This window comes from Macrosteles quadrilineatus, unplaced genomic scaffold (genome assembly GCF_028750875.1).
Source record: "Macrosteles quadrilineatus isolate MER2022 unplaced genomic scaffold, UCM_ALF_1.0 Scaffold_1__1_contigs__length_201487025, whole genome shotgun sequence".
Lineage (NCBI taxonomy): Eukaryota > Metazoa > Arthropoda > Insecta > Hemiptera > Cicadellidae > Macrosteles > Macrosteles quadrilineatus.
Window position 1 is genome coordinate 78952197 of NW_026542594.1, and position 17972 is coordinate 78970168.

The 17972-nt window shown below is 33.8% G+C and overlaps 1 protein-coding gene across 1 annotated transcript in view; it reads left to right on the forward strand.

The window, feature by feature from the left end:
- The first annotated feature begins 396 nt into the window (after positions 1-396).
- LOC128983646 (zinc finger protein-like 1 homolog) overlaps positions 397-17972 on the forward strand; it is a 66373-nt gene continuing 48797 nt past the window's right edge. The window contains exons 1-2 of the mRNA XM_054403019.1: positions 397-501; positions 7051-7156. Of these exons, the coding sequence (XP_054258994.1) occupies positions 7055-7156 (102 nt within the window). The 5' untranslated portion in view covers positions 397-501; positions 7051-7054. The remainder of the gene's footprint in view (positions 502-7050; positions 7157-17972) is intronic.

Here is a 17972-nt window from a genome sequence, read left to right on the forward strand (position 1 = left end):
CAACCAAACTTGCTGAAATGAAAAATTTGTTGACAAAAAGTTGGTGCTGTCGGCGGGTTTCGAACCCCGGACATCCTGATCACCATTCCGAAACGCTACCAACTATGCCACGAACGCCGCTGAAATCACATCGTTTCGTTACGGTAATCGTGTCGCCTCAAGAGAAGACATTAACCACTACGTCACTACACCTTTAGCCTTAGTCCCTTCCGTGTGCCCATTCCGCCATACACCTACCCCTGATTGGGATAATATCGTAGATAAAACATACGTTGGTTAGTCTATGATAATATCCAGTCTTCTTATAGTACCACCGGAATCAATGATAGTACTGACGCACTAGACAATATATTATTTTACCAACGGCAACGGTTATTGAAATCTGACCGAGGTTGGCAGGTTGGCAGGGTTGGCAACGTCATCACCATTCCTCCTCTGCCGATTCCGACATCCGACTGCCTTCTGTCAATCGCAATCAAATTAAGATTGTTTAGGTTATGTGTAAGTACCAATGAAGATTTAATTGTAAAATAATCTGTATTGTAAAACCTCGCATTATTTGTATCCAAATTAATTGCTCGCTGCAATCTAGCCTATAAAGATTTATTTGAGTTATAACTTATTACATTTATTTATCACTAAAACACTAAATAAACATATTTTTTTTTAGATTTCTATAAGACACTAAGTTTAGCTAGGCCTAGGCCTATCTTTACTAATTTTATAAATCTGAAAGTTTGTGAGGTTGTGTATTGCTCAATCACGCATAAACTACTGGACGGATTGGGTTGAGATTTGGCATGGTGATAGCTCACATTCTCGATTAACATTTAGGCATATTCTTATCTCAAAAATCCTTTCGGGCTCCGCCCCATTGGCTCTGTTGTTCCCCATGTTAGCCTTAATGTGTATCTATAGGCCTATAATTAATACGCTACATGAAATTTTGTCGGTTGAACTCCTCTGTCATTTCTTAAGCGATTTTATCCATTGACGTCTCATTGGAAAGAGCGTTTCGCGTTGATTTGCAAACTGGCCTTACATTTTTGAAAAAGTCCCTTGGGCTCTGCCCCAGTGGCTTTGAAAGTTCCCATGTTATCCTTATGAAGAACATAATTGTTTACAGTTTGATCAGCTGTATAATTTAATTGCTGTTATTTATTTGTCAATTCAGAAACACATTGAGTACATTTATTTACTATTTGAATTTGTGTAAACATAACCCCCAAGACAGATCGTGTTAGTATGGTTGTATCTTAAATTTCTGTAACTATCATTGTTTTGTGTTGCTATTACGGATGGTTTTAGTATGATTGTAACTTAAATTTGCGTATTTATCGTTGTTTTGTGTAGCTATAATTTGTTTATTTGTTGTTTTAATTTTCTTTTAAATGCCTCCAACGCGACAACGAAACATAGACAGGAGGCGTCGTGATAACGACCGCAGCTACAAAACAGTGGCTCATAATAGGCTTAACTCATCACAGTCAGCACCTGACCCTGGACAATCTCAATAGGTTATAAATTCGCCCTAACACTACCCCAAAACGACTTTTCGTTCTCTGGCCCTCTATCAATGACCTGTGTTGCCTGTACAGCGAGGCATTTTGAAAAGGAGAAAACTGGCCGGAATGCTTTAGGTTTATCAATAACGAAGATAAACATGGTCTGAGTTACACGCCGGTAATCTTTGAGTTGACTTTTAAACTCATTGTAAATATGACTGTTATTCGTTTTGAAATAACTCCTGTAATACTTTGCAATTGCTTGAATTCAAGCAACATGTAGGCTACACTAGTTCATATTTAATGGGAATTAAAGAATTTAGTCAGCTGTTTTAACTTTACAAGTTGGTTCTATAATATGCAATCGCATTAAAAAGTCATAAGGGTTCCCAGCACTCTTATTATTTTGTTTTTGCATAAGTGACAACAGCTAATTTGAGCTAAGCAGCAACAAAAAGCTGTGATACACAATGAGAACTGTCAAAGTAGGACTGTTTACAGTTAGGTTTGAGTTTTTAATTTAACGAATAATTTGTGATGTTTTGGGAATGTTTAATATTTTATTTTCTTCTATTGCTTAGGTGCAGTGGTAGAACATTATGGCAATGGTCGATGTGTTATACTATTTCATGCCGTAAACTTATGAACCAAATTTTATCAAACAACTGTGTCCTCCCCCATTGCTAACGCAAAGCTTGATTATAACTGCAATAAGCATTTTATACTTATATGCCAACCCTGTACGAAGGACGGGTGCTCTGCTAGTTATGACTAAAGAATGGCCAGAAACATAAGAGCTGGGTTTAGCTTATGTTATATTATCTGTTGATTTACTACTCTCTCATTTGTTTCCAACACCTTTTAAGCAGATATAACTTACGGTATGTTGCCTTAAGGTAACACAGTACTCAAATATGAATTTAAAAAAAAATTTTTTTATTGTTTAGTTTTGTAGAACAGACTTTTTTGAAGACGTAGATTAACCCTCCAAGTGTCCATAGTTTAGGCCTTAATGTCCACCTATTTTTGGCGCATTTGCAAGGTTTTATTAAAACGGATCTGAGAAGCTTAAAACAATGTTAATTCTAATGTTCTATATACCATTTTGTTTGGAAAATCATGGGCTTCAATATTATATATAAAACATAAGGAACATTTTTTCAAAAAAAAAATTTTTAGGTAAAAAAATATAATTTTGAAAATTAAAAAAAAAAAAATAAGTTCGCGCTCAATGAAATTGTATAAATTATAGGCCTATAAATATTTGAAAATAGCCACTTTGTTCTAAATTTTATAAGGATTACAAATATATAATAATATAAGGAAGTATATTTGCAAATAAATAAGTTATGGGCAAAAAACTGATTTCAGTACATAGCGTTTAGCTAAGAATGCATAGCCTAACCATAGCTAGGAATCTGGCTGATAATTTACATCAATATCACTACCTACTTCTTCAGGATCATCAACCAGCACTTCAAAACCACTTAAATCTTCTTATAATGCACCACGTATATCACTACTTTTGATTTTTAACACTAAAACAATGATAAACGTAATAAAACACATCAGTCATCGGTCCGGGGGAACCTAGCTGTTTACAAATACACGCACGTCAGCTGTCTGCTACAATATTTTCGGAACTAAAATGAATAGCGCTTAGAGACAGACCTCTGGAGAAAGCTTAGAATATTACGGAAAGAACGATACCTAACTCGATCCAGTTCAATCCGATCCAGTCAGTCATAGAGCCTTCGCCGTAAACGATGTCTGCGTGTCGAAAAATCGACAAGTAACACTACACAAAGTGTGCTGCTTGTCGAATTTTCGTCAAGTAACACTGGGAGGGTTAATAAATACCTATTAAGGAAGAAAAAAATTATTTTTAAAATTTTCAGCTACTTTTGTTAACTCTTGCAGCCTAATTTAGCATGCCCAAGGTCCTACTACTAATCATGATGCATAGGGTACGCCGTCAAATATTAAAATTTTTGTAAACATTTTTTATTATTTAGTTTTGTAGAACACACTTTCCTGAACACATACATACCAAATTTTATGGAAGAAAAAATATTTTAAGTTATACAGCGACTTTTATACACTCTTACTTTAGTATGCTCAAGGGTCCTACTACCACCCGTGACAGGGGGTACTTTTGTAGTTTTTCCGAAAGTCAAGTGGTTTTTAGTCAGGTACACTTTTCTTCCTCAATTATAATCCAATTTCAATAAAAATTTGTGTGTGTGTTCCTCATATGATACGGAACTTTAAAATAAAAAAATACTTTATGTTAAAATACCCCCGTCGCAGCAAACCTGCATACTAAGCGAATTTCCATTTACCCGGCTTGATTTCTACTAAAATATTCCCTATAAATTTTTTAGATTTATTTCCTCCTATTTAAATAACATTAATTTTAGTTAGTAGTTAGGTTTGCTGCTACGGGGAAGATGTTGAGGTATGTTTTTTCAATTGAAATATTGATAGCTTACTATGAAATAAACCAAATTGCCAAATCTGATTAAAATATATCCATAAACAAGCAAACTAGAACAGTTTATTTATTCTCCATAAGAATAACATGGGAATTTTAAATTTACAATTTTTTTTAATTTTCTCCGTAGTCAATGAACATTAAAAAACACTTCAATATACTAAATTATTTGTTTTTTTAAGCTCTTCAAAATGGTCTAGAGAGAAATTTAGAAATTTAAAGTTTTTAGGGTCAAAAATTAGAAAAACCCATTTTTACCCCATAAAACCCCCCATAAACCCCTGATGCCATGGTCCGATTATGCTGGTTCGCGAACTCGTTAGAATAAATGTAGGTTTACACGTTTGTACCAAATTTCATCAAAATCGGATCAATTTTGCTCGAGTTATCGCGCTAACGGACACATATATAAATATATATATATAAATTTGAACGGATGGTGTTTTTGGCCTCTGGGGACCTCAAAACGAAAAAGTAAATCTGTCCCGGGTCTAGGTCTTACCATGAGACCTACGGTAATAGCTTATTCCCTATATGGGAAATTCGCTAAAATTACAAAATATTTTATAAAATTTTTAAAGTCGTAGTAAAAATTTAATTTTGCTCAAAAACTTTTTTTACTTCATATTATTGTTGGTAATAATGTATTAAACATAGTAAAAAAATTTCAAGTTGATAGGTTAATATTTGTAAAAGTTATGTGTAGGCTACCTAAAAACTGTCTTTTTAACATGGGCGGGAGGATAGGGAGTACTGTGTCACCTTAACCCTCCAAGTGTTATGTGTCGTAAAAGCGACTCATAACACATCCGCTGTAGTGTTATGTGTCGATTTTGCGACTCACAAACACTGTTTACGGCGACGGCTCTGGGACTGACTGAATCGGATTGAACTGGATCGAGTTAGGTATCGTTTTTTTCAGGAGATTCAGAGCTTTCTCCTGATGTCTGTTTCTATACGCTTTTCATTTTAGTTCCAAAAATATTGTAGCAGACAGCTGACGTGCGTATTTGTAAAGAGCTTGGTTAACCTTGCACTGATGACTGATTTTATTACGTTTATCATTGTTTTACTGTTAAAAATCAAAAGTAGTGATATACGTGGTTATTGCGCAATCGCAGGGTTTTATTAAAATGTATCTTAGAAACTTAAAAACAATGTAAAGTATACTGTTTTATATATCATTTTGTTTGGAAAATTATGGGCTTCAATGTAACATATAAAACATTACAAAAAAAAAATGTTCAACAATTTTTGTGGGTTTAACATTTCTCAAAAATTATAAAATAAATGACAAAAAATTATGTTTGCACACTGATTGCATTTTTGGATTCAGCGTGAAAAATACTGTAAGTAGACATCTAAAAATTACACGATATCGCATTGTAGATATATCAAATACTAGCAGAGTACCCGTCCTTCGTACGGGGTTGGAATAAACATAAAATGCTTATTGCAGTTATACTCAAGCTTTGCGTTTGCAATAAGGGAGGACACAGTTTGATAAAATTTGCTTTTTTAAATTTACAGTATTCTATAGTATTACACATCTACCATAGCCATAATGTTCTACCACTTCACCTAAACAATACAGAAAAATAAATTATCAACAATTCGCAAAATATCACAAATTATTCGTGAAATGAAAAACATAAACATAACTACTGTAAACAATCCTACTTTGACAGTTCTCATCGCGAATCACAGTTTTTTGTTGCTGCTTAGTTTAAACTATCTGTGTGCCCGTTCTACGCACGGGGATATTATTGTAGTCAGTTGAAACCTTATTATATTAAGAACAGCAGTTGGTTTGCATATTTTCAGATATGCTGGCAAAACTATTATATTTAAACCTTCGCAAATACAGTATCTGACTTAAATAAAGTTTCCCAGCCATATACAATACTGATTCAAGGTCTTCTTTCTGGTTATCAAAACTCAAGAACAGTTTTATACACAAAACACAAAGAATCTCTGGTTCCTGACCTGAATGATGCCTAGTTATTTAATTTCATTTACTGTTACACTATATTATTCCACTTGTGATTAATTAAATCCGTTATGTAAGAAAAACGTTTTTAATCTCACTTGGTTGGGATTTGCCTTCAAAACGTGATCGGAAATGGTTGCGGTATTTGTAAACAACATTTGTAAACATATCAGTGACAGCTAGAAAAAATAATCTTGATCCGAACAGCTGTTCGTTATTTCATAGATGATTATGTGATAAAAATTGGACAAAAACTTGAAAAAATTGCACAAAACTGCATTTTTGAACGTCCGTAATTTTATATACAAATTAGTGAGGCCATATTTTAATGGCAAAAGACACTCTCACCAATCCAGTGAATACATTAAAATGACTTGGATCTTGATAGGTATACTCTCGTTTTCCTGGAGAAGATTGCGTAAAATGCCATCTTGAGTGTTACCGACAGACAGACAGACAGAAATTTAGATGAGCCTTGTTTCGGCTTCTTTAATGTATAAAACGTAAAAATAACCTAAACATTTATGATTCTGAGCAATGTACAGACAAAACTCTAATTTTATTTACCGGTATATAGATTAGCTGTTTTCATAAATGCAAAAAAAATATAGTGCTGCACCCTGTTGGTAAATCTTATATAACTTTTTAATGCTTTTCCATATCATAGAACCAACTTTTTTAGTTGAAACAGCTGACTAAATTCTTTAATTCCCTTTAAATATGAAAACTCATAAGGTTAACATGGGGAATTACAGAGCCACTGGGGCGGAGCCCGAAAGGATTTTTGAGATAAGAATATGCCTATATGTTAATCGGGAATGTAAGCTATCATCATGCCAAATTTCAGCCCAATCCATCCAGTGGTTTATGCGTGATTGAACTTCAAACACACAAACAAACAAACAAACACACAAACTTTCACATTTATAATATTAGTAAGATAAGATTTGCCATCAATAATAATTGTATTTAAAACTGGCTTGTTGGTATTTTAAGGAAACTGTTATTTAGTTCCCTGCGATGTATCATAAGTAATGACATGTTTATATATTTTGTTTTAGGATAATGGGTCTCTGTAAATGCCCCAAACGTCGAGTAACAAACCAATTTTGTTATGAACATAGAGTCAATGTGTGTGAATACTGCATTGTTACCAACCATCCAAAGGTAATATGACAGTAATGATTATGTAATCATATAAGAACACCTGAATTGTGTAGATCAATATTAATTGTTCCTACTGTGTGATATAAATACTAGCTTGGTGATAACTTTTTCAAAATCAAAGAAGAGGCCTAGAATTCAGTTTAACTCCGGCCAATTTAGCGAGTAGGACTAATAATTTTTCACACTTTTTAGTTATGGAAATATTATTAAAGTGTTACATGCAACTTATTTTTCCCAGGTTACACTTGAAATTTATTATCATGCTTCATGAAGGAATATTGTGCTCTTCCTGTTAAACTTGTTATTAACTATTTTTTTACCTTATTTTAAGGTTTTTAAAACATTGATACCATTCAATATACTCTTGTCATCCTTAAATGCAAATGATACAGTAATTTAGCAGTGTTTATTTTTAGTAGGCCTACACTAAATAAGCAAAAGTATAGTCTGGTCAAGTAGCGCACTCTGTACTCTTATTGTGTGTCGCAGTAAATTCCTGTCACACAGGGCATGGAGTCTTCTTCCACCAGGAGCAGTGTTGCCACTAGGAGGATTAAACATTAAGGAGAGGGCACACGAATAGGAATACACATGTTGCGGTAAAGCCAACTTTAGCAGAACACTAGAGGGGCACGCGGAGCCGTAGAGTGGCAAAAAGCCGCCGCTATAACATGGGAGGGATAGGGAAAAACGTGACGCGCGCTGTTTCAAATTAAAATTGCCGCTAAACTAAAATACCTGTGTTATTCACCGATGGCATTCTTAAAGTAAATTAAATTTCCTATCGAATGGTATCAATAATTTCTATAAAAAATTTGTTATTGATGAAGATCAAAGTTGAAAAAATTGTTGAAGACTTTGAACATATGATTACTATAATTACGTTTTTGAAAGAAATATGATTTATCTATACAAATTATCAATTTATTCGTGTTCCTTAAGAGTTTCTCGGTATAAAAAATATAAACTTACCTATATTTAAAAGTAGTATTTAGGAAAATAGTTACAATAAAATTATTTTTAATTTGTCCAGTTTATAAAACAATCCGATAATCTTATTAAATATAAGTTAAAATGAAAAATTTAATTTGGGTGGTGAAATACATTTTAAATTTGCATTTTTCATAGTTTTCTCGATTTATAAATTCCTTTTTTTACTAGTTTTAAGGCATTTATGGGCTAGGCAGGTGATTTTAAATAGCCAGTTAAGAAAAAATTCAAATCCGCGCTCACTTTATATACACTAACAGCCGTTACAATTAAGTTACAAAAATAAAAGTAAAACAATTTCTTGGCAATAAAATTCTTGATTTTTTAATATCATGTTGAGCTATATTTGAATTGTTTGCCCAAAGAATCTTTGAGTAAAAAAGTATAAACGTTTAGTAATCATCGCGTCTTCTGACGCCAAAGTGCGTTTATCATGCTTTTAAAGGATTAAAACTTATTTTATTTCTCTTTAAGAAAGATTTTCATATACACTTACAGTGATTAAAATATAATTAAAATTTTAATTCATGGATAGTATTAAAAATAATACACAATATAAGTATCCCAGTACGGTGCCGGCGGCCAAAAATCGAGCTTCAACGAAACTACAGTGTGTCCTCTCCTTAATGTTTAATCCTCCTAGTGTTGCCATGTGTAGGTTATATTTTTGCTCCTTCCCCATACAAAATAATGTTATTAAATAGTACCTTCGATAATTTTGACGTATTTACAGTTATTCCTCACTATATTTGATTATTTTACGAGTTTAAACATAGGCCTAAATTCATGTTAACTTTAGAACAAATCAATCTTGCATAGCCTAAGTCACAAAACTACCTAAATCAAACATCACAATCAAACATCCGAATCCACTGCTCTCAACCAGTGGCGTAACTAATCTCACTGCGCCCCAATGCAAGTATTCCCCTTTTTCGTAGACTCATTCTCCCTACCCATAACGTCCAACAAAACTAACGCTTTTCGCCATACTTCCACTCTTCCTGGATACTATTTCACTAAACACCACATTGTACAAGCTCTATCCAATCAAAGAATTTTTATTATTTACTATGTAGAGTAATTTTAGAGTAAATTATTTAAAAAAATATTATTAAAAAATTAATTGAAAGTAAAATCAAGCTACTTAACATTTCCAAACACCATTAAAACTGAAGTAAGGATCACATTTCATACTTACAATTTAATCAATGTAATTTTTACGATGATAAAATATAGACTCCTTTTTACTTTACTGAACATTTTATATTTAATTTATTCAGTGCCTTGTACAGTATAGATGATCTCGCAAGCTATAATATAATGTTCATGTTTCGTTTCTAAAAAATTTTAATTATTTTACTAGATGATGCATTCTTACAGTCAAAAAGCTGCCTACAGCTCATAGTGACAACACTGTAGGATGAATTTGAAAAAGATTTTGTTGTCATAACCTATTATGTGTTGTATATCATTAGAAAGGGCATAAAAAGAGCTAAAAATTACACCTGTAGCGTAATCAAAAGGTTATTGTAGAAATAATAAAGTGGACTGTATATGGGTTATTAATTTAATTTTGACAACAGAAAATAATTATGGACTTTTGGTTGAATTTTTAACACTGAACTATAGTTATGTTACCTATAGTTGATGTTGGTCCTTGAAAGGGAGTCGAACCACATATGTTCCATCTGGAGAGCGGGAGTGAGTTGATTTGAAGTGATCTTCAGCGATGCGATCGTCTTCAGAGATAAGATTGCACTGCGGGACTTCTTCTTGTTGCCAAAAGCGAAGTAGAGTATTATGTAGCTCGTCCGTAGTGGAGAGTAGAGATGAATGGCATGAGGTGGGAGAAGAGTTAGACAAAGTTGGTGCATTGCCCATTAACACAAATCCCAATCGTGTTCCAATAACGAATGGAAGGTTTGAGCCCAATGGGTAGGATTGATGAGTAAGAAGTTCTGGAAACAAAGCACCTCCTATGAGAATGTCAATATTCTGAGGTATATGAAAGGTCGGATCTGCAAGAACAAAAGGTTTTACCAGTTTGTAAACCTCAAAAGAGAGTTGAGTACGAGGCAAAGGAGCGGAAATTCTATCTAGAATATGGAAAGGTTGATTTGAAGCAATTACTTCACTGCATAGTGTAGATAGTTCTAGGAGTACATGTCCTTTTGTTGAAGATTGCGATGCAGAGATTCCCACGATTGTGTGAGTAGAGCGGTGACGAGAGACGTTTAATAGCTGTGCTGCCTTCTCCGTCATGAAGTTGAGTTGACTTCCACTGTCGAGCAGACATCGAAAGACATGAGAGATTCCATTATTAGCGGTAATTTTAATGAGAGCGGTGCCTAGCAGTACCGTAGTTGCAGGCTGAGAAATCGAGAGTGACATTTCTGGTTGAGCAGAAGCGACTACAGAAGGTGTAGCAGTTGAAGGTTTTTAGGGTTTGGCTATAGGAGGAGGCTGCACCGACTTTACAACATTTTCGAAATGTAACAAGGTGTGGTGTTTTTGTTTACTTTAAGACATGTGCCTGTTGAGCGACAATCTTTGAGTGTGTGATTGCCAAGACATGAAATACATTTATTTTGCTCCTTTACAAGTTTGTAACGCTCATTTGGAGATTTCTTAGCAAAAACCTTACACATGTAGATTTTGTGATCGATTTGTTGACAGGCAAAGCATGATGGAAATGTCTTTACAGAAGTGGAGTGATCATCTGAGCTTACAAGTGCAGTATAGCGGGTGCTTGGTTTGGAGTAATTTTTACTAGATGTGAGGGCAGGCTTTGAATTAGCCTTGTGACAAAAAGTTGAAGAGTGTAGGTTGGCATCTTCATTGAGAAATTTAATGATTTCGTCCACAGATGGTAACGAATGAGTTTCACATGATTTGAATGAGCGGTAATGTTCAAGTATTTGCCGTAAATTTCTATCAAGTCTACGGAGCAAATGAGCTGACAGCAAAGGATTGTCATTGGTAGTGATGTCACTTTCTAAAGCAATAAGTGATTGTGTATGTTCCAGGAAATGATTTAGAAATTCACGTATTGATTTTGTATTTTCAGATGTGGCAATGGGAAGATCCAATATGGCATTTAAATGTAAAGAAGTTAAGCGTCTGTGATTGTGGTATCGATCGCGCAACAAATTGTATGCGATTTCGTAGTTAGATGCACTGATGTTTAAGTTTTTAATTAAATTTAGAGGTTCTTCAGTTAGACAGCTTAGTAGGTATTGAAATTTTGATACTGGAGACAGAGATGTGTTGAGGTGTACAGCGCTATCAAAAAGATTGATGAAATTAATCCACTCGGCTGAGTTTCCCGAGAAGGTTTTCAAGTCAAGTTGCGGTAGGTGGACAGGTTGCATGAAAGCAGTACAGTTGGAATTATTCACCATTTCTTGAGGGGGAGATTGAGGTTCGTCAATAGGGATTAGTGACTCTATAGTACTACAAAGATGTATACATAATTCACCAATAGTGTTTTCATCATCATTTAAAATAATGCCATCGAGTTCTTCGTCAGAACAATGTTCTAAAACGCGCCTGAAATTTAGTTCAAAGTCGTCTCGCTTTTTCCTGATTTCATCTAAATAGTTAGTTATGAAGTGATTTTATTTGCACAGAGGATAGGTTGTTTCCTTTAGCACTTTCATTTATAGAATTTACATTTTCTTGAATTTTTACAAGTCTAACTTTGAATTGTTTAGTTAGTCTTTCATAGGTAGAAACCTTAATAGGGCCTAATAGGGACCTTAACAGGAGCCATCATTGAACACAAATACAGTCAAAATACACAAGGCACAAAAGTTATTTCACTTCGTTACATAAAACAAAATGAATTAGGCTAGTTCAATTAAACAGTTTATGGGCCTTAACTCGGAACCAATCAACAAAAAATATAAACACTGAAGGATTGGTATAATGTTTACAAAATGACTATAATGTCACAGAGTCTTTCAGTCATTGGAGTAGGCCTAGATAGGCTAACGTGAATTAGGCTACTGTGATCCAGAGAGTGAGAGAGATAGAGGTAGAGTACAGAGAGAAAGTACACAATATGCGGGAACGACAATATTGAGAGTTTATGAGGTTATGTTCGTCTTTAATCTTCACCAAAAGTCCAAATAATTAGTTAAATCAATTGGTTAGTCAACAATCCGACGCGAACGGACCAAAGATGTTGCGTAATCAAAAGGTTATTGTAGAAATAATAAAGTGGACTGTATATGGGTTATTCTCCGTTTCTCCTTTGAAGGTTCTCCGTTTGAATCTTCAATCAAACAAGTTTAGGTCATTAAAGATTATATGCAACCCAGCAGACGCACAGGCAGAGTTCGTCTATGTCTGCTGATTCCACAAGACCATTCAATTATAACTAGCTACAAAATTATAAGTTTATTATGTTCGTTTTGCTAGTTTTAGTATAATTCAACATTAAGTTCACAACTTTGTTATTTTTTTTTGTTTTTGATTGTTTCATGTTGTAAACTTAATATTATAGTAAAAAGGTAATATTGTACTTTGTAGCAAATTTGACGGAATAAATCATTCATTCATTCATTATTAATTTAATTTTGACAACAGAAAATAATTATGGTTGAATTTTTAACACTGAACTATAGTTATGTTACCACTTTGACGTTATTAAGGTCTTGAAAGAAGATCTGGTCGAATGTTGTCTCTAGTTGAGAAGATATGTTTCATGAATGTCCAAATGTTCTCACAGTACACAGAATTTAGAGTCAAATTAAAAAGGGTAAATGCATACAAAAGGAAAAGGTAAATGAAACAGGTCAAAATAAAAGGAGAGATAAATGAATGATGTTACACAAAGAAACGATATTACGAGAGAGAAAAATTGCACTTTTTGAACCAGAATGTTTACATTTTCAAAATTTTATTATTGTATTGTTGTTGACATGTGGGGATTATTTTAATATGCTCATATGGTCAGCTGGCCTTTTACTGAACAACACCTTTTCCATGTTTCTAACTTAAACAGGAGAAGAGTTATGACTGTTGTATATAACTATAGAAGTTTTACTGCAGCGCGATTTTGACCGTTTTTTGAAAACTTTAAATGGCCGTATTTTGGCAACCGTTTGAGATATTGAGCTGAAATTTGGTATTTTTTGTAGTCTTCATACAGGTAACCTCTGTACCAAATTTCATCAAAATCTAAGATTTCAAGGTAAAAAATATGTTGAAAGTGTGTTGATTTGATATGGACTGACCCTGTACATTAATTCCTATTGACTGACAAAGCCCTTAAGGCTCTTTGTTTCTAGGAACCGTCTTGCCAACTTTTCTATATCTAAAGACCGAACTCCTTCATGTTCAACTAGAGGAACCATGCTGCTCCGCAGTGTTAAAATAAATATAATAGTGATGGGTCGGTACCACTTATTTCAATGTCAGTTCCGGTACCGGTTACTAACCAAAATCGATTCTCGGTTCCTTTTTAATTTCTCCCCCTATACCATAGTATATGGAGAAAGTATGTTTTCGTCAAAATTTTCGAGTTTTAGTTTTGAGTGGATATATTCGTTTTGGGCCCCCCTGGACCCAAAAAAGTGGTTTTCGAAGTGATGTATGTGTGTGTGGGTGTGTGTCTGTATTCACCGAATAGTGGCATCCTTCACAGGCACACGGCCGTACTGTGGCACCTTTTTCAGGGTGCCACAGCTAATTCGATCATATTTGAGGTTTTCCAGCATTATTACGTCGTTTAAACGCCACAATTGAGTATTTTTGAACTCATTGATGTGAGTTTAAGTAGCGCAGGTACACGCCAAATTGTGGAACACGAAACCATACAGGTAGCTAGCGCGCCTCGCGCCGTCCGCCGGAACTATAACTTCCCTAATGCTACGTTGCCAGTTCTCGCGCCAGCCTACACTCTAAATAGTGGCACCATGCCGCAATTCAGTATATATCAACAGTGTGTGGACAGGATGCCACTTAATGAGTTGTAGCGCTTGAGCAGTGTGTAGAACATTGCAACAAGCAACTAATAAACTAATAATACTGTACTGCTACGTACTATAAAACAATTTAAGTACCATAAATAATATACTTTTGCTCCGAGTGGTGAACAATGTTTTACATTAACAATAATTTGTGTAGTAAATAGTTATTTAAATTGTTTTATGCCACCATTAAAAAATTTATTTCTGTTTACAAACATAAATTGGTAACGTTGTTACTTTGTATCGATTGAATTTTTACATCGAAACAATAACAATGTTTTAGGTTAGAACACTATATAAGTTGTCCTATGCTGCAATTTTTTTTCTTACAAACTATTTCTTGCTGACATCTATTTTATTAACATTCTAGTCATGTTGACAAAATATTTTACAATTACATTTCTGAATCACTCAGTAAAGGTAAATTTCGATGCAACATTGCTGAAAGTTATGTTTTGCTTCTCACTCTCAGAGTATTCCAAATACATCTAATGTTTCAATCCATGTTCAAATGTTATATGAGGTAAACATATAACCGAATCAATTAAAGTATGGTACTTAAATTAAAATACATATTATTACTAGGGTTGCTTTCAGAGAGGTGAAAGCCAGTTGAGCAAAAAAACGTGATTTGATATTTGTATAAGTAACTAAATGTAAAAAAGTCAATAGATGTACTATACCTTCCGCAAAGATTCGTGGCGGCTGAAGGATTAGGACGGTCGGGTGGTGTCCCAGCCCTAAATTAGGCCTCGCTCGACTGCCCTGGGTTTTGACCATGAGTCACCCACTAGGCTCAATGCATTGTTGGAAGAATGTTTGTATATCACCATAAAGTGTATTAAATAACACCAGTTTTGTAACCTGCGTCAAATAACAAGAACATTGAGCCCAAACACGAAATAATTGTTACGATATTAAGTATACATTTGGTTCTAAAATAATAGACAGTTTTCGTGTCGTGGTATGCTTAATATCATCGCAATTATTTCGTGTTTGGGCTCAATGTTCTTGTTATTTGACGCAGGTTACAAAAATGACGTTATTTAATACGCATTATGGTGATATACAAACATGCATCGAGCCCAGTGGGTGACTCATTGTCAAACCCCAGAGCAGCCGAAGGAGGGCTAATTTAGGGGCTGGGACACCACCCGACCGTCCTAATCCTTCAGCCGCCACGAATCTTTGCGGAAGGTATAATGCTGGTTTTATTGGTTAAAATTATAACAATTCAAATTTGTTTTACTACATCTTGTTATTCAGATACCTCTTCCAGAAGTGCATTATGGTAGTTTTGACCAGGAAAATATTACAGTAGTTGGAATCTGATATTAACATCTAAAAAGGGCATCAAAGTATAAAAAAGAGAAAGGAAATTTAACATCCAAATTCAACTGTAGCCTACAACAAAAACATTGGGCTTCATTTTTCACCCTTACAATCGGTTAAAGTATTGAAGTATAAAAAAACAGTAATTATTTAAAAAACGAGTATTAAAGTATAACAACAGGAGGGGAAATTTGACATTTAAATTCAACTGTGCAACATAAACATTGGTCTTCATTTCAACCCTTGCAATCGGTTAAGCTCAGCTTTCTTTGCTGGAAATAATTTATGATTGTTAATACCAAGTATTCTTGATATGATGGATGACAGAGACAGCATTTTAATATTGTCCTTAATAATGGCCATTGGATACAGAAGATTTTGATGAAAAAGCTGGCTACAAATTTAACATGGGGATGGAATGTCTGTAAGTTGTATTGATAGTCAAAGATAAAACATAGGCCTACAAAAAATGTAGGCTATTTCAATGTAAGACTCAAAATGTAAAACACCTTAAAAAATTAAAATGAACTGAATTATCAATCATATATTTCAACGTGTAAAAACGAAAAAAATGCAAAAAGACTTACTTATTGAACAATAAAATAAGATGGCTGAAATGTAGGCCTAAACATAAGTAATAAGTAAACATCGCATTCAGCTGATTTAAGTGAAAACGGAATAACAATAAGAAAAGAAGACATGCCTTAAATATACAATGTAGATAATATGATTAGAAATTCGTAGCCTACTTCTGGACAGGCCTAGACAATTATCCATACCGTGGTTAAAAGTGTACTTCTATAAGCCCAGGTAATTAATTATTTACTTATTACGGTTGTAACTGGACGTATGTATAGTCCGTGGCTTGGCAATCAAATAACAGTATTTATATAGGATAGGCTACTGTTATCGACTTTTGAAATTACTGAATTGTTACCAAATTACTGTTTCACATAATACAGATTCCATTTTCAGCCGAGCCATTAAAATGAGGATTTGCCGAACAATTATTAATATTACAGAATAGTATTTAATGATATACAACTTTTCACATTTCATAAATTATATGTTAGTTTTGCTATGGTCAAAGGTCCAAATCCAAATGTTCTTTTCATTTGGTTTTTATGTAGCAATTTGCTAGAATCATTGACTTTATATAAAGTCTTGCTAGAATACTGTAGATGGCTTGTTAAGACCATAATGCAAGCATTTTTCAAATCGTTTCCCCGTTTAACCAACTATTCCAAAAGATAAAAATTATATGGCGCAACACAAAAAAACAACCCGATCACCTATCTATAATCTACACTTTACCTCCCTAATCTAACCTTACTTTAAAACACTTAATGTAGTCACGAATACTCATAAACCCCGACCTATCTTCCCCACATGCCTAAATTAGATCAGTGTTCAATCTGCGTTTTATTAATAAGTGTAATAACTTACTGCACCGTCGATGTAATTCAACATAATATAACCTGTGAGGTATTATCGGATTATATATCGATTTCGATGCGGTTCGATATATCGCTTATTAAATCCTGATTTCTAACATTAACTGTTTCTAATCAGCTGGCAACACAAATAGGTTCCCAAGAAAGTAGTCACCGGCCCGTATCCCTCCGCTCCTTGTTTATGCTCCGTGCATTGAGAAAGTAGTTCCGTATATTTTCTCAATTTTCAGTGAATTCCGCGCCTTAAAAAAATGTATTAACGGCTTTTTTATTTTTATTAAAATCATAGGAATAGTTTAAAAACGTTTAAAAGAAAAGTCTAGAATGTTCAGAAATACCTTATAATTCTCTTGTTTATATTTTTATTGTAAACAAAAAACTGTCATGTATACTTTAGTCCCATAAGCCTAATGTTAAATATTGGAAATTTTAAGTTAGATTTAAATTGCATTAGCATTATCTAATTGAAATTTGTTTGTTTAAAAACCATCTCACTATTAGTCTAAGTAATTTTGTTAAGTTTGGCTGAAATGCGTTAAGCCGTTATTAAGTGATGTTTCTCTATTTGTTGCATTGAAATTGATCCCAAAGAGCTTCGCTCGCTCCGCATTGACAGTAGCTGCTTAAATAGTATTTTCTCTGTACCATTTTTTACAGCCAAAATGTCGTGCTATTTTCAATAATGTTACCAAACCATAGTGCGCCAAAGTCTGTAATATAGGCTGGTGAAAATAATTTGTCAAGATGGGTACCATTTTAGACAAAGTTTCTATGTTTGGATTTTATTAGACACGATAAGAGCAGATATTTCTACATTAATATTTGATATGTGTAGTATAACATGATAAAATATAGGCAAAAGTGGTGAAAAAGGCAGACACCAACCCGTACAAGTGATATAAGATAGTTCAATAAGAAATAATTTAAGAATTGCTGTGATAAAAGGACTTTCCACTGATTTTGTAATGGGACGTTATATTGCAAAACATGACATGATAAAGAAGAAAATCAATTTTAAAATCAGAAAATAACATTTCAAATACTTATTTGGTAGAATTCAGTAAC